Source organism: Lygodium microphyllum, chromosome 12, assembly GCF_053477565.2.
Source record: "Lygodium microphyllum isolate KBCC chromosome 12, Lygodium_microphyllum_v1.1.10, whole genome shotgun sequence".
Classification (NCBI taxonomy): Eukaryota; Viridiplantae; Streptophyta; class Polypodiopsida; order Schizaeales; family Lygodiaceae; genus Lygodium; species Lygodium microphyllum.
In genome coordinates this window covers 33,288,279-33,312,899 of record NC_141146.1, presented here as the reverse complement: position 1 = coordinate 33,312,899, position 24,621 = coordinate 33,288,279, and the positions used below count along the sequence as shown (strand labels likewise).

General features: G+C 40.2%; 1 protein-coding gene and 1 long non-coding RNA gene across 10 annotated transcripts; one reads left to right on the top strand and one right to left on the bottom strand.

Annotated features, from left to right (window-relative positions):
* Nucleotides 1–4,911: 4,911 nt before the first annotated feature.
* LOC148027615 (uncharacterized) lies at nt 4,912–11,647 on the bottom strand. 9 transcript variants are annotated; one of them, XR_015692614.1, is made up of 4 exons: nt 11,514–11,647; nt 10,913–11,389; nt 10,589–10,839; nt 4,912–10,370 (listed from the first exon to the last, which is right to left on the bottom strand). It is a non-coding gene; the product is annotated as an uncharacterized LOC148027615 (long non-coding RNA). The 9 variants fall into 9 exon arrangements; XR_015692613.1 differs by lacking the exon at nt 11,514–11,647 and having other exon boundaries at nt 4,912–6,961; nt 7,108–7,230; nt 10,284–10,839; nt 10,913–11,222; XR_015692616.1 differs by lacking the exon at nt 11,514–11,647 and having other exon boundaries at nt 4,912–7,234; nt 10,215–10,370; nt 10,913–11,222.
* On the top strand, nt 5,432–11,222 carry LOC148027616 (uncharacterized). The gene is made up of 7 exons (XM_087689323.1): nt 5,432–6,160; nt 6,255–6,417; nt 6,501–6,577; nt 6,701–6,740; nt 10,601–10,664; nt 10,746–10,815; nt 10,897–11,222. The coding sequence occupies exons 1-7, from the start codon at nt 5,432–5,434 to the stop codon at nt 11,215–11,217; spliced, it is 1,464 nt and encodes a 487-aa protein (XP_087545449.1). The 3' UTR covers nt 11,218–11,222.
* Nucleotides 11,648–24,621: the final 12,974 nt, after the last annotated feature.

Below are 24,621 nucleotides of genomic sequence, written 5' to 3'. Positions count from 1 at the left end.
GAACACTATTTATTATCCAATCCAAAATTGTTTTGTTATAAATGAAACAAAAATTTGAAAAATGTATAAAATCAACTCTTAAGTGCTCAAATCTTGACATTATATGTAAAATTTATGGCCAAAATACAAAATTACTGCCAAGCTACCATAATTATCTAACTTCTACAGCATACTCTATCCACTCAAAATTAATAGAATGGCTACTCCTTAGCTCAATCAACACACTCAACACGACTCATCTAAACCTTGAGAAGCTCCTCAACAAGCAAGGAGCAAGCTAAAACAAGTCAAGAGAAGAATGACTCAATATATATCTCATGAGAAAGAGACAATGCCTACTATGAAACCTTGAGCTAAATCTTTGAATCCGAACTGAAGCAAATGAAAGGGCTCCTCAAATGGTTGACTCAGATATCAATTAAAAGATAAAGCCTAAGTGAAAATACATAAGTGAAAGCAAAAGCTATGGCAAATGGAGCATATGAGCAAGAGAAAGAGAGAGACATCATATGTGAAGACTCCATATAATCACTATACATAATCAACATTTCCTTATTCAATAGTCATTGGAAAAATAAAGAATAAAATAATAGTTATGGACACTCACCATTTGCAATGTACATGTATGCAATCTTGATATATAAAGTAAATACAATGCGAAATAAACACGTACCTTTATTCCCAACATTTCTCTACTTCCAAAATCAAATTCTTCATTATTCCATGCCTTGCAATTCCTCCTCTTCAAAACTTTGAATCACATACATTATAAATGAAGTCATTAATTAAATTACCAACCGAAAAAAATACCATCAACAAATTCTTATCATCCACCATTGTCTAAACTATCATTTAACATAACAAACCAATTCCATTTCTCACATTCCACAATATATACTACATAACCATCAATAACATTTATTGCTTCCCTATCATTCTCCACCACTCATGTGCCACCATTCTATGCCTATGATGTATGAATTAGTATACAACCTTTGATAATGAGTACCGAGGAACTAATATTTATCCTCATGTGCCACCATTCTATGCCTATGATGTATGAATTAGTATACAACCTTTGATAATGACTACCGAGGAACTAATATTTATTTAAAAGGAAACAAATATTAACCAATTTTAAAAATTGTAAAACTAGTTGCGTGGCCATTGATTAAGTCCAAAAGTATAAAAAAAGCTTTGAGAGAAACTAAAGAGAACTAAAAGTATCTCTTGATAACTAGTACCTATCAAAAATAATAACTCCTAAAAATAATGACAATCAATAAATAAATATTATAAATAGAGAACAAGACAAGATCCAAAAAAATAACAAGTTAATTTTAGAGACTCACACTACATAAAGAATGTTAATTGTAAAATCAAAGCAATAGGCTCATCCCCATGCAAATTGTATGAACCTATAAGTAAGATTACATCTAATAAGCCTATGTGCATTAAAATATCTCACAATCCAAATAGAAAAATCTCATAGATGTACTATAAAATTCCACAAGCGAGTATAAAAAAAGCTTTGAGAGAAACTAAAGAGAATTAAAAGTATCTCTTGATAACTAGTACCTATCAAAAATAGTAACTCCTAAAAATAATGACAATCAATAAATAAATATTATAAATAGAGAACAAGGCAAGCTCCAAAAAAATAACAAGTTAATTTTAGAGACTCACAATACATAAAGAATGTTAATTGTAAAATCTAAGCAATGGGCTCATCCTCATGCAAATTGTATGAACCTGTAAGTAAGATTACATCTAGTAAGCCTATGTGCATTAAATTAAAATATCTCACAATCTAAATAGAAAAATCTCATTGCGATGTACTATAAAATTCCACAAGCAAGTCCCAAAAGCCCAATTTAGAGTCTACACTTGATAAGAAATGAACCTAATGTATAAAACATGTAAAATTGGATAGAGAACTCACTATTATGTATGCAAACTTAGACTCTTATTTTCTTCTTTACTTTTTATTTCTACCATAGCCAAAACTTGAGAGAGTGAGTGTGAATGACGTGAGAGAAGCTTCTCTTCTTCATTTTCTTACTTGCATTATTTTTCTTTTTACATCCATGCCCATCCCTAAGTGCAAAGTTTGAGGTAACTTGAGCCTTGCTTGAGAGAAAAGGGAAGGGGGGGCACAAATCAAAGCAAAATCTTTCCTTCTCCATTCTTATTCATCCACACTTTCTTCTCAACATAGTATATTTGGAGATTGATGGATCAAATGAAAGAAGTGATTTGAAGATTACCAAGAGAACGTCATTAAATTGTAAGACTATTACTACTATCAATAGATCAAACAACAACAAAGAGTTAGAATATAGTGAGCCTACTATAAAAATTCTTAAATCTTTCTTTGCCTTCTTACATTCATGGGCTTGAGTCAAGAAAGCTTGGTCAATGTGAAAGTTGAGTATAAGCTAGCTATGTGAGAGATAACTTTGCAAAAGAGAGTGGAAGCCCCAACCTCTATGAGGCATAACATTTTATAGTCCACTTTTTTTCACCTTACAAAAAGTTATAACAATGAAATAAAATTAAGAGTCAAAATGTAAGAGAACCATTGCAATCCTTTCTTAATATGCCATTTCATAGTTAGCTATTTAACAACCCAACAAATTGAAATATTCTTAGTACAATCTATAAATTCTTATACACTTTCTTCTCAACATAATATATTGGGAGATTGATGGATCAAATGAAATAAATGACTTGAAGAGTACTAAGAGAGTATTACTAAATTGTAACACTATCTTTTCTCTCAAAAGATCAAACTACAATTAAAGAGGTAGAATATAGTGAGCCTACTATAACCATTCTTAAATCTTCCTTTCCCCTCTAACATTCATGGACTTGAGTGAAGAAACCTTGGTCAATATGGAGATTTAGTATGAGCTAGATATGTGAGAGATAACTTTGCCAAAGAAAGTGGAAGCCCTAACCCCTATGAAGCACAACATTTTGTGATCCTTTTTTTCACCTTTTGAAAAGTTGTAACAATGAAATAAGAGTCAAAATGCATGTGAACCATTACAAGTCTTCCTTAATATGCCATTTCATAGTTAACCCAACATGCAACTAAACAAAAAAGCATCAATAACAATCTATAATTGTGGATAATATATACAAAGCCTACTCACAAGAGAACCGTACTAAATTTACGTATACTAGAGTAGCATTGTAATAGCACCTTAAAGATTTCAAATTGTAAAGGTATTAAATGTAATAACTGATGGAGAAAAGAAAGTCATAAATCAAATATTTATAAACTTTTCTAGCTCATATTGATATGAAATATATATAAATAACATATTTTATATTTGTTGTTCCCTAAAGCATTAATATTTTTAAATTTTCACAATTATTTTAGGATGGTTAATTTGAATAGTACCATTCCATGGAGCTTACCATTTTTCCATGCCCTTTGTGTAACAAGTTAGAGGACTTTGGATGGTGGGCCCTTCAATCCTAGCCTTACCAATATATAATTGGATTATTCGAGTGTAGATTCCCATTTGCATTGGATGTGCATAAGACTACAAAGGGGATTCACACACAAATAGTTTCATACTTACAAACAACTTCAAAATAAGGATTTTGACTTTGCAACGTGCATATCAAATCTTATTTCTATTTGGATATACCAAAGTGAACTTGTCAAAACAATTATTCAAGGTAAGAACCTTATCTTTAAGGCTCAATTAATTACCCACAAGGATTGTGCTAGAAGACTATACAAACAATTTTGTCCACACCATTCAATAATGCTTTTCCAAAATGTAACAATACCCAACCAACTTTTGGATGGTACCTTATAAAAAGAAGCTTCATTGGACTCTTCACAAGCTCTGTGTGTGTGTGTGTGTGACATGGGTACCAACGCTTATGACAAAAGCACAAGCATAAACACCATGCATCACAACCAACAAAATGTTTAACTATTCTAAACAAGGCATTGTTCGTCTCATGCCTATGATGTAAAGTTGAGGAATAAAGGTCCTTGTACTAGTTAAGAAAAGGCACATTATTAATATCCTAGATACTAGGGATCGATTCCACATCTATACAATAAGGTTTGAATCCATAAGAAGCACATGAAAATTGATGGTAATAATCAAACAAACCCACAAACACATGTGAATGATTGAAAGGCTAGATACAAATGATCATATGTAACTATGTGCTATCACGGTTGAGTAGACAAAAGCAACGGGGTAGGGGAATTACATTGAGGTTTCTTAGAGAAAATATGGTGGAAAAAACATGCAACTTTCTCATGGCAAGGTGATATTAGTTTCATGCTAAAATTTGGAGCAACTAATCCTTACTCATCACATTGGCCTTTGATAAGAGGAAGTAAAGGAAATGGAGAAAATAGATACACTTTCAGTCCTAGCATTAATCTTTTTTAGCATGCGGTTAATGAGAATCAATACCTTTAATAATATAACTATATCTTGTAACAAAGTCTCAAAGAGGCTACTCAAGTGTAGGTAAGCTTACCATGGAATTTGTTCCCTCGCACTTCTTTATTGTTTTTGGTTTTTCAGAAGGCAATGAGATTTGCAAGTCTAATAGTTTGTTCTATACATGGATGCTAAGAGCCCAAATCCATTTTCCGTGTCTTGCAGAAAACCATATATTTATAACGAGATAAGTCAAAGGTGAGGAAACAAAGATTACCTACGAATTGGCAAAGATCCACCGCCATCTAAAGGATCTCATTATTGCCTCTTGAGGAAGCTCTAAGGGCACGCCATAAAAACCCAAGTAGCTGGACGGCCTGCAGGGAAGACCCAGAGAGAGAGAGAGAGAGAGAGAGAGAGAGAGTCGCTATGGATTGGACGAATCTCTTCTCCGTAGAATCTACGCAATTGCTCGATTTTGATGAGCGCGCCCCCCCCCCCCCCCCCCCCGGTCTTTCTCTCTCTCTCTCTCTCAGAGGAATGAGTGGGAATAAAGGGCTGATTGACAAATTTACCATTGTGCATGTGTCTGTGAAAGAGGAAGGTGCGAATATCAGCCCAAACCTTGAAATGGGCAGCATTAGACGCCATGGAATTTTGCATTGAGCTTATGACGGCGATCATAAAAGGGGCGAAGGGGGGCAGAGAGAGAGAGAGAGAGAGGGGTTACCAAAGACTGTCACGCTCTGCCTCGGAAGCTCTACTACCTTTGCTCAATTCAGCAATTTAAGCATTGGAAGAGCCTGCTGTATGCACATATCAATCAACATTGTCGCAGCCAAAGCGCTTACAAACGATGATCTTTTGGACTCAACATAGGACTTCAATTCTGGAAGCACAGGACACAGAGTCATCACACAACTAAGGAACTCACAGACATAAAGCTTAAGCTAATTGAAGGAATGCCATGCAGGCTAGAAGGCTGAGATAGAGAGGCACTGTGAAAGATGAGCAGAGCTACTCCTTCCCAAGAACAGCAGGAGAAACAGCTCCAAAATTTTCCTTACTTCCTTCACAATGTGACTCCCCTGTCATCACTCCCTCCTGGCCCTTACTTTAACCCTTTTGGGCACCCTCTTTCTGTTTCCAAGAACCCCATCTCTCTTGTCCCACCCTACCAACAGATACAATTGGAACCACGCTGTCATCAAGAGCAGCTACAACAAGATTACCAGCTGCATCCATCACAGTGCTTGTCCCATCATAATTACCTACAGCAACACCCACACGTACAGCAGCAGCAGTTGCTGCAGCAGCATTATGATTGCAATCATAGTCATCTCCAACAGCAACATCCACACCACCACCACCACCATCATCATCATCAACCAAGGCAGCAATACCAACATCAGGTCTTGCAGCAGCAGCCTGACCTCCAACAGCCACATCCACGATCCTCACTGTCCTACCATCCACAAGAGCCCCTTTCGCAACCTTGCTTTCAACATCAACAGCAGCAGCTCCAGTTAGACATCAAGGATTTTTTGGACTTTGATGACTTATCCAGCAACACGAGTTGTTCTCAACCAGACAAAAAGGACCTTAACCAAACCTGCATTGACCACCATTCGTGTCTAGAATGGTCTTGCTCTCATAAGTTTGTATCTGATGACGATCCAATAGCCTCTTGGACAGACGTCCTCATAAACAGCTCTAAAGAGAACGCAAGCAAATCAGTAAGTTTCAGGATCATCAGTATCTGTACTCCTTTTGGCTAATTGAATCTTTGTGGAGTTGTCATCTGCATGCTGAACATGGTCTTCTTGGCAGCATGGGCAGCCTTCAAGCCAGGTGACACATGGGTCTGCAACTGCTTCAGCACCGGGCAATCCTTCAAACTTGAATAGTGCTAATCATAAGCAGCGCCTACGATGGACTCCTGAGCTCCATAAATGCTTTTTGAAGGCTGTGAATGAGTTGGGTGGTGCAGAAAGTGAGCAGAAACAATGTGTTGTATGCTTCATGTTGATTTCAACTTTCACGGCAGACCATTAACATTTGTTCTCTTCAATGTAGAGGCAACCCCAAAGTGTGTTCTAAAGCTAATGGATGTGCCAGGACTTCAGTTATCTCATGTTAAGAGCCATTTGCAGGTTGAAGCACTTAAATGTTGTACCAAACTCTATGATTGATGTACTTTGCATGAAAATTTCTCAAGATTTATGATAAAACATTACTCTCACGTTAAAAGTGGCTCTTTTCATTTCTCATAACAGAAGTATCGAATGACAAAAGATATTCCACAATCCAGTAAAGGTAAATGTATTCCAATTATTTTGAATCTGCTTCTTTCATGTTTAGGTTCCTAAATGAGAATCATCACGTGGTTTATGAAAAACTACTAGTATTCTGCATGTTAAAAAAGCTATTTAAGTAAGGATATGTTTAACTTGAAATGTTGGACAAGAGATATAAAAGAGTCAATCGATCCATTGATGCGCCCAAATAGTGAAACCATAAATTCAAGAGACCAATGTCTGCAATGTTGGGAATGTTGAGTAGAGCAATCTGAACCTAGTGTTAACGAATTGCTTGGCATGGCAAAACTGGTCACACTTTGAACAATGTTGTGCTTGGCATGGTGACTTGGCTATTGAAACATGCTTAATGTAATAGTCCTTACCTCACAATTTGTCCGATCATCCAGTGGTGGCTCATCCACAAACAAAATACGCCCATTTAACTCCAACGTTCCAGTCCAGTTAGCTGTCCTTTTTCTTTGGGGGGTTGCCGAGTTGTTGAAACCCTAACTATCACAAAACAGCAACAAACTCAACTCACAGATGTGAAAAGAAATAGAATGCTGAATTCTAATTATACAAAGTCATATCCCAAGGGTCTGGGTGGGACTATGCATCCAAGGATAGATAGTTAAGTACAATGCACAATGGCTGCTAGACTAGGCTAATCATACAATCAGAAATCTAGGTCATATGGGTCTCAGTCCAATGGATAATGTGAGACTGAGTGGCAAGTGCCTCTAAAAGATCTGAAATTATCTTGACCAGTAGGCTAGTAATTTGGCCAAGCATAAAAGCCGCAAACTTGGCTGACCAAAAATATCATATATGTGGGTCTAACAGGTCTGGTGACTGGTCTGTTTGAAACTGCCCAAAAACAGGTCTGTCAACTGTACTGGTCGCTGTGCAATTGCAATGTACCCTACCAAGTGGGCAAACTGCCACATTATGCGTGAAGGTTATAATTGCAAGATTTTTCATTATTTTCATATACAGCACTTCAAAGTGAAACAGTGTGAACACGTGAAGAAGGTTAAGTGATGTATGTGGACTTAGTAGAAATACAAGTTTGAAAGCACAAGATGAAGGGAGTAGAGGTCAATTACTCATACTGCATAGTTAGTTCTTGCCAATAGATTGTAGAGACTTCTCTTGTAATATCTAGAGTGAGTGATTTTATATATAACAGAACCAGCCTTTAGCTTTGTTGAGTAAGATGGGTAGACAATGGCCAATTACATCACAATGGCATGCCATGCAGACAGCTTGGGTGGTTCAAGCACCTTATTGAATGTGCACGCTATCGTGTATGTGGAGAAGTTGAATGGGATGAGGACTGTGTTCTTTAGAAGGTGGCATGGATGATACGGTCAAGCACCTTATTGAATGTGCACACTATCATGTATGTGGAGAAGTTGAATGCGATGAGAACTCTGTTCTTTAGAAGGTGGCATGGATGATACGGTCAAATCCAGGTTTTGAAGGGGCAGAGAACTAGGATTCTCCCTCGTTCAGAGATGGAGCTGAGCATTGTGCATTTCTTGAGACTAGCAAGCACAGAAAAGCTATGAAAGGAAAATGATGTAGTGGTGGACTATTACTCATACCTTGTAACGGCATAAGGGTCTAGCAAAGGTGAAATTTCAATTTCAATCTCAATTGCAATATAGCCTTCCCATCCTGTTAGCATGTTTGTAATGACCAAGATGCATTTAACCCTATTCTCTCTCCTTGCAGCAATCTTTTGTACCACCTGTTGAGTTTGTATGCAGGCAGCAGTAGGCTAGGGATTATGGGTTACTTTTCTCTCGTTTTAGTGATGCTTGAAGGTATTTCTTGTGTGCTTGAATAGACATAGTTTCATGTGCGTGCAGAGCTGCTGCACCCAAGTGTGGCTGCAGCATTTTAGCTGCTGCCATGTGAAGCTTGGAAGGAAAGGCATTTGCCTCTGCTCAAATTTTCCCCTTCTCCAAGCCACTTTTCCCTTTCTCCAAGCTATCCTTTCGCATTGCTAGCATGCATATCTCATGCCCTTTAGTCCCTAATGTTCATCTCTTTTCTTTTTTTCGCAATCAAGTCGCTACCCTAATGGTAAACCACTTGCTTTATTAAGCCACTGACCTAGGTTCAAATCCCCTTTAACACCTATACTAAATGACCATGCAGAATGTAGGAGTTGTGTTCATCTCTAACAAGAGTGCTTTTCAGTGCCTTCAATTGCTCCTTGTTATTCTAATCTCCTTGGGCCAAAGATTTGGCTCATCCATTCCCAATTCGATACCTTTCTGTGACCCATTAGAAACCTCTCCTCTTCCATGAGCATATCCAAGCAACCCATTTCCTCTAGTTTTCATCTAGAGAGGGATCCATGCTACTCGACTAGATTTCATCTTCAACTAACTGTATCAACATTAAAATGTTCCAATTTTCCATCAGATTATCTACTACCCTTGGATCCATTGCAAAACCTTGGAGTCTTCTAAGAAGGTTGTCATGGCTTTTGAGTTTTCTCTTCTGCGAGTTGTTCCCTTTTGGTGTTCCATCTTTTTGTTTCTTTGGCCTTCAGCAACAACCCAAGATATGGGACGGGCTGTACGGAAACATATTTCTATGTCATCTCTCTGCTTGTAAGCCCCAGTCAGAGCCCAGCAAGGACATATAGAGCTTTGACACACTCTGCCGTTCAGTCTTTTTGGTGTGACAACAGCCTTCATCATAGGCAGATCAGGAGGAGATTAGCAATTTCCAGCCTTGCACACATCAGTCCTTGGTCTTATCCATCATGCTCTCACTCTCCTATAACAGGAGACATGTTCAGCAGTTCACATGGCACTCAGCAGCAGTCACGTTTTATTCTTCCTTCATTGCATACATGCTGGGCAGCACATTACAGCCCTAGGCCGTCCAGCCTGGGCAGGCTGACCAGGATGGCGATCGACAAGCCAAGTTGGCCATTTTTTACACCATCTATTCTATGGCCACTTTCCCAGGCAGCAGGTCAGCCAGTTGCTGATCCACAGGCTATTTATAGCCTTCCACCTGATTGTGATGATTATTGCAATCAGCCTCCCCTCTTCTCCATGCTGCCACAGTCATTTCTCCAGCCACCATCAGCATCTCTTCTCTCTTCAGTCAAATCTCTCTCCCCTGCCTTCTGCAGTCAAGTGCATGCCCTCATTGACCTGACAGTGACCACACATGCAGGGAGTGTTGTTTCCAGCTGCCTTTTGCATTCATCCAGATCATTCTTTTGTTTCCTTCATCATTTGCATTCTTCTTCTCTCCTTCTTGCTTCCTTACTGCACACTCACAATGAGAATAGGAGGATGGACTAACTCGTCTATCATCCTCAAAAGTAGAAGTAAGCCGAACAATCTCATGTATAGCATTGGTGCTATGAACTCGCTAAGTAATGTGAAACAGTAAATGAAGACTAGTATGCCATCGGAACAAATAACATTGTGACAATGAGAAGCATAAAAGTAGATACCTTGGCTGAGACATACATTGCTAAATCGTTGAAAGAAGTAGAAACCAGAACATAAAATGATTGGCACACCCGAATAAAGCGTTGAGTTGGTAAGGACTCCATTGCTCTAGTGCAGTTGCAAGCAACATAAATCCCTTTCTCAATAAAATGCAAGGCCTAAGGGAACCAAAGGCAAAGCACAAAGCCAAATAGAGTATAGTTGGTGAGTGTTACAAGGAAGGGAACACACATAAAGAATGTACAATCCAAAAAGACACATCTAAACTGTTTTGAAATGAATTATCCATGTGCAGTACCATTTCAAATATCAGTGCCTAGTACACCTTTTTGTTTTTGTTCTACAAGATTCTTGCAGCCATATGTGTAATGTATACCTTCAATTGCAGATGACATGGACCGAAAGAGAAGCTCAAGTGCAGCAGGGGGAGTTGCTGTCTTGGACACAACTACGTATGTCTTGAGCTATCACGGATGTTCTAAATTTCTTGCCATGTTTAAGATGCCTAAACATAAGCTATCTCTCCTCTGCAGAGCAACACAGATGACCGAAGCATTGCAACTGCAGATGGAGATGCAGAAGCAGCTTCACGAGCAGCTAGAGGTATCCGTGTCTTCACATAGTTATCTGTGGACACCACAACTGAGAGTAGCTCAAAAGATTACTGATAGAGACTGTATGCAGGCACAAAGAAACTTACAGCTTCGCATCGAAGAACAGGGCAAACATCTCCAGAAGATGTTCGAAGAGCAACATAAGGCAGGCCCTTTCCAACAAGGGCAGCCTACCATTCCGCAGATGGAGAACATGGCATGTCTGGAGAATAAAATAGATGCTGTCGCAACAGCTTCAAGTGAAGTAGTTGAAGCTAACAGAGACCTTGTGACATCAAATGGGCCCAAACTTTTCTTGCCAGAGCTTTCATCTTCCAAACGGCCACGGTTAGATCAAAGCGTGTCACAAAATGAGACCATCTCAACATCATCAGAGTATGAAATGATTTGAGGAATCATGATGTGGTCTCAATGCAGTGCAGCCGCACTGGGAAATTTGAATATACGCAGAATACTATCCCCAAATGTGGCATGATTTGAGATAATATTCGTGTCCAGTGGCGAAATCCATGCGGCTGTGAAACCACGTAATAGATGCAGATAAAGTACTCACTTGGAGGGATCTGTTGCATGCAGATGATCGCCCAGACTTAATCGGTGATGAAGGATAATCAACTGAATATAGCAGTTTTGTGCAGGTATTTTGACATAAGATACAATCAATCAGTTTGAAGGCGGGTTCTTTACCATGGGAGGAGACAACGAAGCAATTGGGGCAGCCATTCATCCGTCTGCTACGCTGGCTGGTAATGAAGCTTTGCTCGTACGTACAGTCCCAACAGAGACACAGACGAACAGACGGAGAGAGAAAGTTATCAAAAAGATCTGTTGAGAGTTTTTGCTTGTAATTTCCCGCGCTCGAGAAAAGGATTCGGGAATCCGGAACATTCTGATTCCCACAATTTTCAACTATTATATAAATAAGAACGTAGTTTATTGTTAATACAAGGCGATAAACATTGCCGATGGGTGACTCACATAGCCTAGTGGTTTGAGTGTGGGTTGAGGATTATGGGTGCCTCACTTGAAACCCTAGGTTTCGGTTCCCTGACCGCACAAATCTTTTACACATGTCTAAGGTGATAAAGATCACAATTCATATATCAACATGCATGCTCAATCATGTGAATCAATCAAATAAGGCTAATAGTTACATCATTACAAGCAGAACAATGGGTAGGAACTCACTAAGCTTTAATATTCTACCAAGGAATCCCCTCAATATTCAGGTAATATGATGACTCATAGCTATGTGCAAGGGGGAGAAAGATTATTAATGGAACAAAGGTACATATACTTATTTTGTGCCATAAGTTAATTTTGTAGATAAAATACTCATATACCCGTGGAAGGACTCAATAATTTGACTAGATAATTGGACACAACTTTCATTTGATTGCGGCTATACCAAATCATATAATGATGTTGGTATAAATTTAATGAGAGGTTGACAGAAAGCGATTGAACTATTAACTTTATGTATCCTTCTCCTCCTTGTGGACCAATAGAGTTAAAACACTTATAAGAAGCATGTTTGAATATTGTAAGGTTTAAGGTGATGAAATGTCAAAATCCTTTGCTCCATCCATGAGCATTTCTGGCTTTCTTCTTAAGCACGTGCAACAACTTCCATTGCAGTTAATGTTGAGATATCGAGCTCCACTCATGATACACCAGGGTGACCGTTGTGCATTTATATCACCGACTTGTTAGCTGCAGATGCGGTTGGTACACCGCCCATGAATAATAGCTAGATGACAGCTATCCTTATCTACTCTAGTTCATGGCTCAGTTAGTATGCCACCTTAGTTAGTTGAGTTTGGTTTGAGACCCATATATAAGGTTCTTCTATTTCTATGTAAGAGAGTTCTTTTTGGCTTACACAACTAAGAATAGGAAAACTGTTTTCAGCCTCCACCTTTGTGTGTATTCTCCCATTGTGCAAGCAAGAAAGCTACAAGTGAGACTCCTTCCTTATCTCCTACAATCTTGACATGGTATCAGAGCCTTGTTCGTGGTAAGGAGCTCAAGAAAGCAAACCAAGTTTGCGGTGTTCTGGTAAGAGGATCAGTGTTGCTTTCATTTTTCAGTTTTTGGAGCAAGTCTCTGCAGGTAGCATAGCCGAAAAGTGCAAGAGTGCATTGTCTTAGATTGAGACGCCATTCGCGGTGAAGCAAGAGGGCAGTATATGCTGCGGGCCAGGGCTTTTAGCCCTAAGTTACCTTATTTTTTTAATTTGAGGCCATTTCGAGGCTTGTTTTGGAGGTGAAAGTTTTCTGCACACACTCAGGAAAATGCCCTATTTTATGTTATGCGACCACTGTTCTACAGGTCGGTGAAAAGTTACTGTAGAAATTGCATCGTATGCCTGTGCGCAGAGACATTGGGAGTTACAGAATCATCCTTGTTGCCTGTTGATGCAAAATCGTCACTAGGAAGTGACTGTGTGGGCAAATACCACTTTTGTCAATTTTGCAAATTTTCCCTTGTGCGGTTGAAGCTGTGTTTTTTGTAGTGACAAAATTTTTTGCAGTGTTCTGTAATGGCGTCTGATTCTCTTTCACAAATTGTCACTGAAAAGCTTGACAAGAACAACTTCCAAACATGGAAGTTTAGAATGACGAATTTCCTCATGGGAAAAGAATATTGGGAATTTGTTGCAGGAAATGAAGAAGAACCAGTTCTTCCTGATGTTCCCAATCAACAGCAAATGCAAGAATTTAAAGGATGGCATGAGAGAGCCAGAAAAGTTATGTATTGGCTGTCTATCAATATTTCAGACTTTATGATTGTGCATATTCAGGATGCAAGTACGCTAAAGGAGGCATGGTATACTTTGTCAAAAATATATAGCACAAATACGCAAGCTAGGAAAATGCAGCTCAAGCAAGAGTTGCACAATGTGCAAAGAGAAAGTATGAGCATCAATGACTACCACATGAAGGTGAAGAAGATTGCAGATGCACTTGCTTCCATTGGGTCAACAGTGGAAGATGATGATTTAGTTTCTGTGACCTTGAATGGTCTAGAAAAGGATTATGCACAGTTTCGAACATTGATTTCCGTCCGTGAAAGATTTTCTAATTTTGAGGAGTTGATTGCTCCTCTAATTTCTGAGGAGCAGAGAAATGGTGGTGCATCTTCTTCAGGAGGAACTTCAAAAAAAACTGCCTTCTACTCAAATGCTGGAAGAGGTAGAGGCAGAGGTAGAGGAGGTCGATCTGGAGGCCGTGGTAGAAATCAGAATATGCAGCAAACTCAAGAAAACCAGTCCTATGGAGGAGGACGTGGTAACTCTAGAGGCAGGGGGAGCTAAAGAGGTCGTGGTGGATGGTAAAGAGGCCAAAATGCAAACAACAATGTTGAATGCTACTACTGTGGTAAAATGGGTCATATGGCTAAAGACTACTATAAAAAGCAGAACGACATCATGAATGGAAAATTGCAACAAGGAAATTATGCATCTTCTAGTAGACAGGGTGATGATAGAAATGAGCATTTGTTTATGGTGCAGCACATGACCAATTCTGTGACAAGTGCAGAAGAAAGCAACGATGTGTGGTATGTTGACTCAGGTGCATCAAACCACATGACATGTCATGCAGAATGGATGCAGGATGCAAAGAAAATGGAAAAAACCAGGATTTGTGGAGACTGTGATGATACTGCACATCCTATTGTGCAGATTGGAAATTTTTCTTTGTCTATGCAGGATGGAAAAAAGAAATACCTGTCGGATGTATTTCATGTCCCAAATATCACCAATAACCTGGTTTCTGTTGGTCAAATGGTTGAGCAAGGCTTGCAGGTCAGATTTAATTCTCATGGATGCTTTGTTGAGAATATGAAAAATAAAGGTCGCTTGATAGCAAAATGAAAGAAGAAGGGCAGAATGTTTACGTTGGATGCAGACATGCCTGAATTGAGTGCAGCAATGTTTGCACATGGGACCGATGTAGTTGCAGATATTGATATCTGGCATAAACGCATTGGTCATGTTAATGTACACCGACTTAAATCAATGCAAGCCCAAAATATTGTTGCAGGATTGCCTAAATTCAAGGTTGCAGAAATGCATAAGGTATGTGAAGCCTATCAGTTTGGAAAACAGGCAAGGAAACCATTTCTTAGACATGTTGAAGAGAGTAAGAAGCCATTGAAATTAATCCACTCTGATGTGTGGACTACTAAAGCTGCATCTCTTGGAGGCTGCCATTATTTTGTCACTTTTATTAATGACTATAGCAGAAAAGTTTGGGTGTATTTTATAAAAAAGAAAAGTGAAGTTTTTGGGCATTTCAAAACTCTTAAAGCTATGGTTGAAAAAGAAACAGGCCTGCAAATAAAATGCCTAAGGTCAGATGGAGGGGGAGAGTACCTCTCAAATGAGTTTGCAAGGTTCCTGCAGGAGCATGGCATAAAGCAGCAATATTCATGCAGTCATATCCCACAACAAAATGGAATTGCAGAAAGAAAAAACAGGCATATTGGAGAGGTATCTCGTGCCATGCTCAACGAAAAAGACTTGCCAGATTTTTACTAGGCTGAGGCAGTTGCTACAGCAATCTACATAATGAACATGACTCCCACTGCAGCAATACATGGGATGACTCCAGAGGAGAGGTATACTGGTAGGAAACCAGATATTTCTCATTTGAAATTTTTTTGTTGCATTGCCTATGTTCATGTGCCAGATGAGTTGAGATCCAAGTTGGATCCAAAAGTTGAGAAGTGCATCTTTATTGGTTACTCTCTGCAGTAAAAAGGGTATAGATGCTATAACCCTTCTACTTGTAAGTTTACAGTGAGCAGAGATGTTATTTTTTATGAGATGAGTAGCTGGTATAAACCAGTAAATGTGATTGATAATGTAGATGCACAAAATGGTAATGCTGCACAGAATTCACAGCAGCAGTCACAAGATATTAGTGGACCTGGAGCGTCCTCTAGCAGTGGTTCACATTCTTCGCCATGGACAGGCAGATTGAGATCAGGAGAATCTTCTCAAAGCAATGCAGATAGTGGTATGCAGGTATCACGAAAGGGAAAAGAGAAGGTAGATCAGCCCATGTTTGATGTGAATGCAGGTCACTCTTATATGGATGGTGAATCCAGTGGCTCAGAACAGAGCATTGATGATGAGTTGGGTATTCCTTCTATTGTTACACCTGGAGTAAGGAAGACTAGGGATGTTTTGAGAGCACCTGGGAGTGAACCTACTTTGTGTAGGTCTACCAGAGCTAGGTATCCTGTGGATAGGCTGAAATATGATGGATTTACAGCTATTCACTATGCATATATGGTCAAAGTGATACAGGAACCAGAACCCACTTCTTTTGAGCAAGCCATGGGAAAATAAAAATAGGAGAAAGCCATGGATGAAAAAATGGATGCCTTGGAAGCAAATGCTACATGGGAATTGGTACCTTTGCTTAAAGATAAGAATGCAATTGGTTGTAAGTGGGTTTATAAGGTGAAACACAATGCAGATGGTTCTGTGAATAGATACAAGGCAAGATTAGTAGTCAAGGGGTATGCATAAACATATGGCATTGATTATGAAGAAACATTCAGTCCGGTTGCAAGGATGTGAACCGTAAGAGCAGTTATTGCTATGGCTGCATCAAAGGGATGGTCTTTACATCTGATGGATATAAAGAATGCCTTCTTGCATGGTGATTTGCAAGAAGAGGTCTATATGGAGCAGCCACCAGGTTATGTGCATACTGTTCATCCTGAGTTTATTTGCATGTTGAAGAAAGCCTTGTATGGCTTGAAGCAAGCACCTAGAGCATGGTCTGACAAGATAGGACAGTATCTTGTCACTATTGGCTTTCAAATTTCCAAGGCAGATTTTTCACTTTATGTGAGAAAAACATAGAAAGGTATTATGCTACTTGTCATTTATGTTGATGATTTGATTATGACAGGTGATAGTGATGAAGATATCCTTCATGTGAAAATGCTATTGAAGCAGAAGTTTGAGATGAAGGATTTGGGAGAGCTGCATTATTTCTTGGGCATTGAGGTGATTAGATCACCAAGTGGCATACGGCTCTTGCAGAGGCAGTATGGATTGGACATGCTGTCCAAATATGGGATGACAGACTGTAAGCCTATTTCAGTTCCTTTGGAGCAAAATGTGAAGCTGAGCGCAGATGCAGGTGAGCTTCTGGAAGACCCTACTATGTACAGACGCATAGTAGGAAGTTTGATTTATATGACTATTACCGAGCCAGATTTGAGCTATGTTGTTGGATTGGTAAGTCAGTTTATGCAGGCTCCAAGGAAACCGCATTTGGATGCGGCTAGACGCATACTCAGGTATGTGAAGTCCACATTACAGTATGGACTATTTTATGAGACTGGGGTTCAGATACAGTTGCATAGATACACTGATGCTGATTGGGCTGGTAGTATTTGTGATAGATGATCTACCAGTGGATATGTGTTCTCTTTTGGGAGTGTTGCAGTCACTTGGAGCAGCAAGAAACAACCTACAGTTGCCTTGTCGAGCACAGAGGCTGAGTGTACAGGGGTGCAGCAATGGCTGCATGTGAGATAGCTTGGTTGCATAAGCTACTTTATGATATGCATCAGGCTACAGATGGGCCAGTTTTGTCATTTATTATGACAACATGAGCAGTATACACTTGGCAAATAACTCAGTCTATCATGCTAGAACAAAGCACATTGAGGTGCATTATCACTATGTGCGGGAGAGGGTTTTACTAGGTCTTATTGATCTAGTTTATGTCAGCACAGAGGATCAGGTAGCTGACATATTCATGAAGGCATTGGGCGCAGAGAAGCTGCGCAAGTTCAGAGACCTGCTTGGTGTGCAGGAATTGGGATATGCCAGGGTGACCGTTGTGTATTTATGTCACCGACTCGTTAGCTGCAGATGCGGTTGGTACACCGCCCATGAATAATAGCTAGATGACAGCTATCCTTATCTACTCTAGTTCGTGGCTCAGTTAGTATGCCACCTTAGTTAGTTGAGTTTGGTTTGAGACCCATATATAGGGTTCTTCTATTTCTATGTAAGAGAGTTCTTTTTGGCTTACACAACTAAGAAGAGGAAAATTGTTTTCAGCCTCCACCTTTGTGTGTATTCCCCCATTGTGCAAGCAAGAAAGCTACAAGTGAGACTCCTTCCTTCTCTTCCACAATCTTGACAGTTAACAATACTATACATGATTCTCACTTATCTACTTTGTTATTCTATACAATGTTGTGGAAAGCATATAGTCTTCCATGAACCCATTCTTGCCTTTGGATTCTTCATTCCAAAGTGTCATGTATCTCATCCTCTAGCATTAGAGCACCTTGTCTTGTAATTGAATGTCAATGTGTGCTTATAAACCATATAAAAGCTCAAGCTTTTTTAATTTGTTGGGGGTAAAGATGCTTCTACCTATGCCGCCCAGTATTTACTTCACACATTGTGACTGCACACCTATACACTGCATGTGGCAGGCATCCATCACTATCACTTTATTCTTTATTCTTTCAGTGACTATTGAATAAGGAAATGCCAGTTACACATCGTGACAGTTGGAGTTCCCACATGCAATGTTTCTCTCTTGCTCTCTTGCTCCATCTGCCGTAGATCTTGCTTCCACTTGTGTGCTTCCACTTAAGTTGTACCTCTCAATTGGTATCAAAGCAAGCATTTGAGAAGCTTCTTCATCCTTTGCTTCAGCTTAGATTCAAAGCTTCAACTCAAGGTTTCATAGCAAACATTGTTTCTTCCTCCTGAGGTATGCATTGAGTCTTCTCTTCTCTCGGCTTGTTCCAACTTGCTCCTAGCTTATCAAGGAGCTTTCCAAGGCTTAATTGAGCCTCATTGAGTGCTTATTGAGTTGAGAAGCATCCATTCTATCCATTTTTTTGAATATTCAGAGAAAGGGAGAGAGACAGATAGACATATAAGGAGCATAGAGAGCATAATTCTCTCTTCAGTCTTCTTCATTTTTCTACTATCCTACATACTCAATATCAAGTAAGACCTAAGTCTACATAACAATGTAAAGGGACTTAGTTACTAACTGACTAGTATGGCTAGTTCTGACGATGTTATTATGACACACTTGTCATCTAGCTAACCTACAATTGGAGAGAGTTGGTATATTCTCATAGCTTGATTCTTCACACTCCCCCTTAAGACCTAGTGACTAAGTATGGCTAGTTCTGACTGACATTATTACAGCACGCCTATCATCCAACTAACCTACAATTAGACAGAGTTAGTATATTCTCATAGCTTGATTCTTCACACTCCCCCTCAAGCTCAAGTCACATCATGTATCCCAAGTAGCAATCTGAAGTGAGTAAACTTATCCTTACCAAGTGATTTGGTAAAGATGTTTGCTACTTGGTCTTCTGTCTTCACACGGATAAGATCTATCTTACCTCCAAGTACCATTTCCCTGATGAAATGGTAATGCAGTTCTATGTGCTTTGATCTTGCATGATAAATAGGATTATTGGCAAGAAGCACACTACTCATGTTATCACAGTATAGCTTGACTAGTTTATCCATACATACATCCAATTCATCCAATATCTTAACCAGCCATATAGCTTCGCATGCAACTAAGGCTGCACCTCTGTATTTTGCTTCAGTACTCGAGAGAGCCATATTGGATTGCTTTTTACTACTTCGGCTAATCATGTTGCTGCCAAGACCAAATGCATATCTACTTGTCAATCTTTTGTTGTAGGCATATCCCGCCCAATCCGCATCACTGTAACCTATCAATTCAAGAGTCTTACCATGCTCAAAGAATAGCCCATAGTGTAATGTAGCCTTCACATACCTCATAATCCTTCTCACTGCATCTAAATGAGGTTTCCTTGGCTATCACATGAATTGATTGATCAACCCAATTGAATAATTGAGATCTGGTCAAGCTACCAACCATCTGTCTACATAGTCACATTCTCAATCTCATTTTCTGTATCAACTGTCAACTTGACATTCTACTCTCGTGGAGTATCCATGGGCTTGCATTCCAACATACCATACTTTTCTAGCATATTATATGCATACTGCTTTTGCAATATCCAGATTTCTTGACGTGTCCATATGATCTCAATACCAAGGAAAATTTGAGAGGTGAGAAGGATCGAGCAAGAGAGTATGGAGGTGAGAGCTATGGCGGATGGAGCAAGAGCAAGAGAGAGAGAGAGAGAGAGAGAGAGACTCCAAATGTGGGAACTCCAACAGTCACAATGTGTGACCGGCCTTCCCTTTATTCAAATGTCACAAAAAAAAAAGAACTAAGTGACGGTGATGGGCACCGCCGCCTATAGTGTGCAAGTGCAGGTACTATTTAGTGTAGTAATACATGAGCGGCTAGGCGGAGGTGCCTTTACCTCCAACAACCTCCCACTTAAAGGCAATTTTTCCTAAGTGAGGCGTAAGAAGAAAAAAAGAAAAACAAAGACAATACATCATGTACATAGATACAAGAGGATGAGGAAAGACGTCATCTCACGCCCATCAACTTCCTAAGAAAGGCAAAGCGCTTTGTAGAGAGGCTTTTCGTGAGCAAGTCTGTAGGATTCTAGTCAGTTGAGATCTTAACAAGGTCAATAGACTTGTCCTCAACAACCCCATGAATGAAGTGATACCTCACCTCAATGTGTTTCGTCTTTGCATGGAAGATCGGGATTCTTGGCTAACTGGATAGCACTCATAGAATTTGAATGCAGTGTAGGGATAGCATCTACAATACTAAGATCAGCACAACCAAATGGCCTCCTTGCAAGTCTCAGTGGCTGCAACATGCTCGGTCTCTCTAGTAAAAAGGGTCGTGCATTTCTACACCCTAGACATCCATGAAACAGCATCTCCAACAAAAGTGAACACATAGCCAAAGATGGACTTCCTACTATCTACATGTCTTGCATAGTCAGAGTTAGGGTATCCCATGACTCATATATCCTATGGCTGCCATAATATATGCGCATATCAACAGTGCCCTTCAGGTACCTCATGATACCCTTTACGGCATCCCAATGCCTCTTACCAAGTGTAGCCATATAACGTGCCACAACACCAACTGCAAAAGCAATATCGAGATGGGTGGCTATCATGGCATACATAAGACTGCCCACTGTGGATACACAGGGAATCTTGCCCATCTCGGCTCTTTGTTATTCTGTCTGTGGACAATCGGCCTATGATACCTTCACATGAGAAGGCAGTGAGACATCCAATAGGCTTTACATCCTGCATACGGAAGCGCTCAGTGACTTTATGAATGTACTCTCTGTGTGATAGATAGAGTAATCCTTGATGCCTATCATGTGTAATGTGCATACCAAGAATATGAGAGGCATGTCCTAGATCTTTCATCTCAAAGCTCTTATTGAGCTGAGCCTTAAGAGCATCTAGCTCATCATGAGCTTTCCCTGCCAAAAGCATGTCATCCACATAGAGTACCAAAATCAATATAGATCCATCATCACGGGCTTTCTTCGTGTTCAAGCACGGATCCATAGCACTACAGTTATAGCCCTGTGATTGCATAAATGCATCGAACTTATGATACCATTCCCTAGGTGCCTGCTTCACGCTATAAAGACTTTTTCTCAATGTGCACCCTAGATGTTCCCTGCTAGGCTCAAGGCCCCTAGCCCGCTCCGTGTAAATCTCATCATGGAAGTCCCCATGTAAGAATCCCGTCTTGACATCCATTTGATACAACTCCAAGTCAAGCTATGCAACCAAAGCCAAAACCAAGTGCATGGTGGTCATCTTAACCACAAGAGAGAAGACCTCATCAAAATGAACACCATGTTCCTACTTACTTAAAACCTTTTTCTACCAATCTAACCTTGTACACTGGCTCGAGATGTCCATGGGTACTTTTCAACTCGTACACCCACTTGCATGGTAGAGCCTTCTTGCCACTAGGCAAGGAAACCAAATCCCAAGTATGATTCTTATGTAAGGAGTCCATCTTAGACTACATAGCCCTCTCCCAGGAGTGGCTGTCACCCCTGTACATAGCCTCATCATAGGCGAGAGACTCTCCTGCATCTGTAATCAAGACATAGTGCACAGAGGGCTCAAAGCGGTCAGGAGGGCATCTATCTCTAGTAGAATGCCTCACTGCAGACTGTGCTGCTTGTCCAACATTATGTCTAACATCCTGGCCATGAGTACCAACTGTTGCTGCAGGCTGTCCAGCTAGCTGTACGGGAGCAGGCAGCTCCTCCTGAAAGATAACCCTATGTATCTTCACTACCTTCTCAGGTTGCCTATGCATTTTGTCATCATGGAACACAACATCATGGCTGTGGATGACTTTCCGTGCCTGCGGATCCTAGAGATGATATCCTGTGGTAAGTTTGCATGGATAAGCATGCTGCATACTCTCTCCTGGATAGTCCTATTCATGCGCTTAGCCATACCATTTTGGGGAGGGGTGTAAGGGGTGGTCAACTAACACTTAATACCCCACTCATCACAAAATTGCTCCAAAGCACGTGAGACATACTCACCCACATTATCTGTCCAGAGGCGTTTCAACCTATGCCCAGACTGGTTCTCGGCTAAAGCAAGCCAACGTTGAAATACTGCTGCCAAGAGATCAGACTTCTGCTTTAAGGGATAAGCCCAAACCTTAAGTGGAAAGTCATCAATAAATGTAGCGAAGTACTTCACACCCCCTACTGACTAATAGGGCATGGGTCCACAAACATCAGAACGCACAAGAGCCAATGGCTCACCCATACGTGGCATACCAGACATCTTATGTGAGTTCCTAGTCTACCTGCCATATAAACAATGATCACATGACGCAAAGTCAGAAGAGTCAAAAGGCGGGATATATTGCAAAGCACGAAGCATTTTCATTCCTTTAAGAGACATATGTCCCAAACAAGCATGCTAAAGAGATACATGTGGGATAGAACCCACTACCAAAACATGATCAAGAGTAGAACCAGATACAACCAAGGGGTAGAGGCTGCCAGACTTGGCACCTCTTATAAGTACAAGCCTCTACGAGTAATTTTCCATGTAGAGTCTGCAAAAGACACATGATATCCTGCATCATCAAGCAAACCACGAGCAAACCAAGACAAAATGGCAAAGTACAAGTGATCAATGATGTTGCCCACCAAGTGCTATCAATAGTACATCAAAATGACATGATTCAGCCCAATAAATACATAACAATCTACATAAAATAGCTTATTGTAATAAATGACAGTAGGGAGTAAATGAGAGCAAACAGTGAGCTAATAGAGATCCAATAACAACAGTGACTACCAAGTCCAATCCTGCATCAAGCGGGCATAACAGAGGCACTATGACAGCCAATGAACATGAGCCAAACACCCAAATGTGTCAAGAGAGTCCATCAGTACAATCGATACATCCCCTGAGTAATAAGCAAGATATACACACCACTTCCAAGACCTGGTGTATGCTCAATGAAGATGGATCAAATCAACTCATAAGCAACCAAGGGCATGCATGGAAGCATCTACCAAGCAAATATCATAGTCAAGGACGTGTAAGAGATCCCAATCTCAAATCTTAAGTAATAGCTCAAATGCATAACCCGCAAGCTCTGGGTAAATCCAAGACCATAAGCATAAAACTCCCACTACCACAAAATTCGATGGCAAATGAGCAACCAAGCTCAGAGATAGCATGTAAATGCATAAGACATCTCATAGCTAAGACCGTACATCATGAGAGCACCAAGAGCATGTAAGTGGTCAAGCATTTGATAGCATCCAAGTACATCATGTACAAACCCAAGTCAATCTCTGACAAGCTAAGAAACATCCAAAAGAGGTTCCAAAGTATCCAAGTACAATCCCAACTGAAGCTCCAAGTGGCAAAGAAGCTCAAACAATGTAGGTAGCATGCATCATTGACATATGCTTCAAAGCATGTACCAATGGGTCATGCATAGACCACAGGTATAATCTTTGTCACAAAGCATGCCAGTATAGACCAATGTCAAGTAAGTGCCAACCAATATGGAGCTCAAACGAGGCTCAAAATACATTCCGGAACCATCCAATACATTTTCCAACCTCCATTTGCATCCAAATAGTCATAACAAGCATCCACGGGAAGCACCCGAGACCAATAGGCCTAACATAACCTAAGTTAAATAGCTTCAGCCCTGCTCTATTACAACAGTAAATTCACTGTCAAACTTAGCATAAACAAGGCCAAAATCAGCACCAAATCAATGGCATATCATATGCATAGCTTCCCATAACATCCGAGCATGATTCGGGTACCAAATGGCATCAATAGCTAGTACCAAGCAAGCATAAACATCAAATGCCAATGTAGCACTGTTTGGGGTTGCCTGTGGACTGTTATGATAGTCTTGAACTGAAGCATATTAGACCCAAATGTCAATGCCAATCTCAAGCCTTCAATGCCATGGTTGAAGCATGCTCATATGCCTCAAATGAGATTGTGTAGTGCCAATGGCCTAAAGAGGTGCTAGAGATGAAGGCCACGTTTTTGACAAGCTGAGAAAATGGTGCAACCTATTGAAATCACCTTTTTGATGTTGCTGGGGGATATGGGCACTACTTGATGGTTAGGGAGCTTCTATGGCTCCCAAAGAAGCTTCCCAAGAGGCCTCAATAGGCATAGAAGAGAGAAAGCTCAGTTCCAAACCTTCATGGGCTAAGCCATGGCTGCCCTGTTCTTCAAACCCTGTGGATTGAAATAAAGAGTGGAATAAGAGCTCCAATACATGTAGATGAATGCCGTGAGTTTGCCCAAGAAGGTCCAATGCTT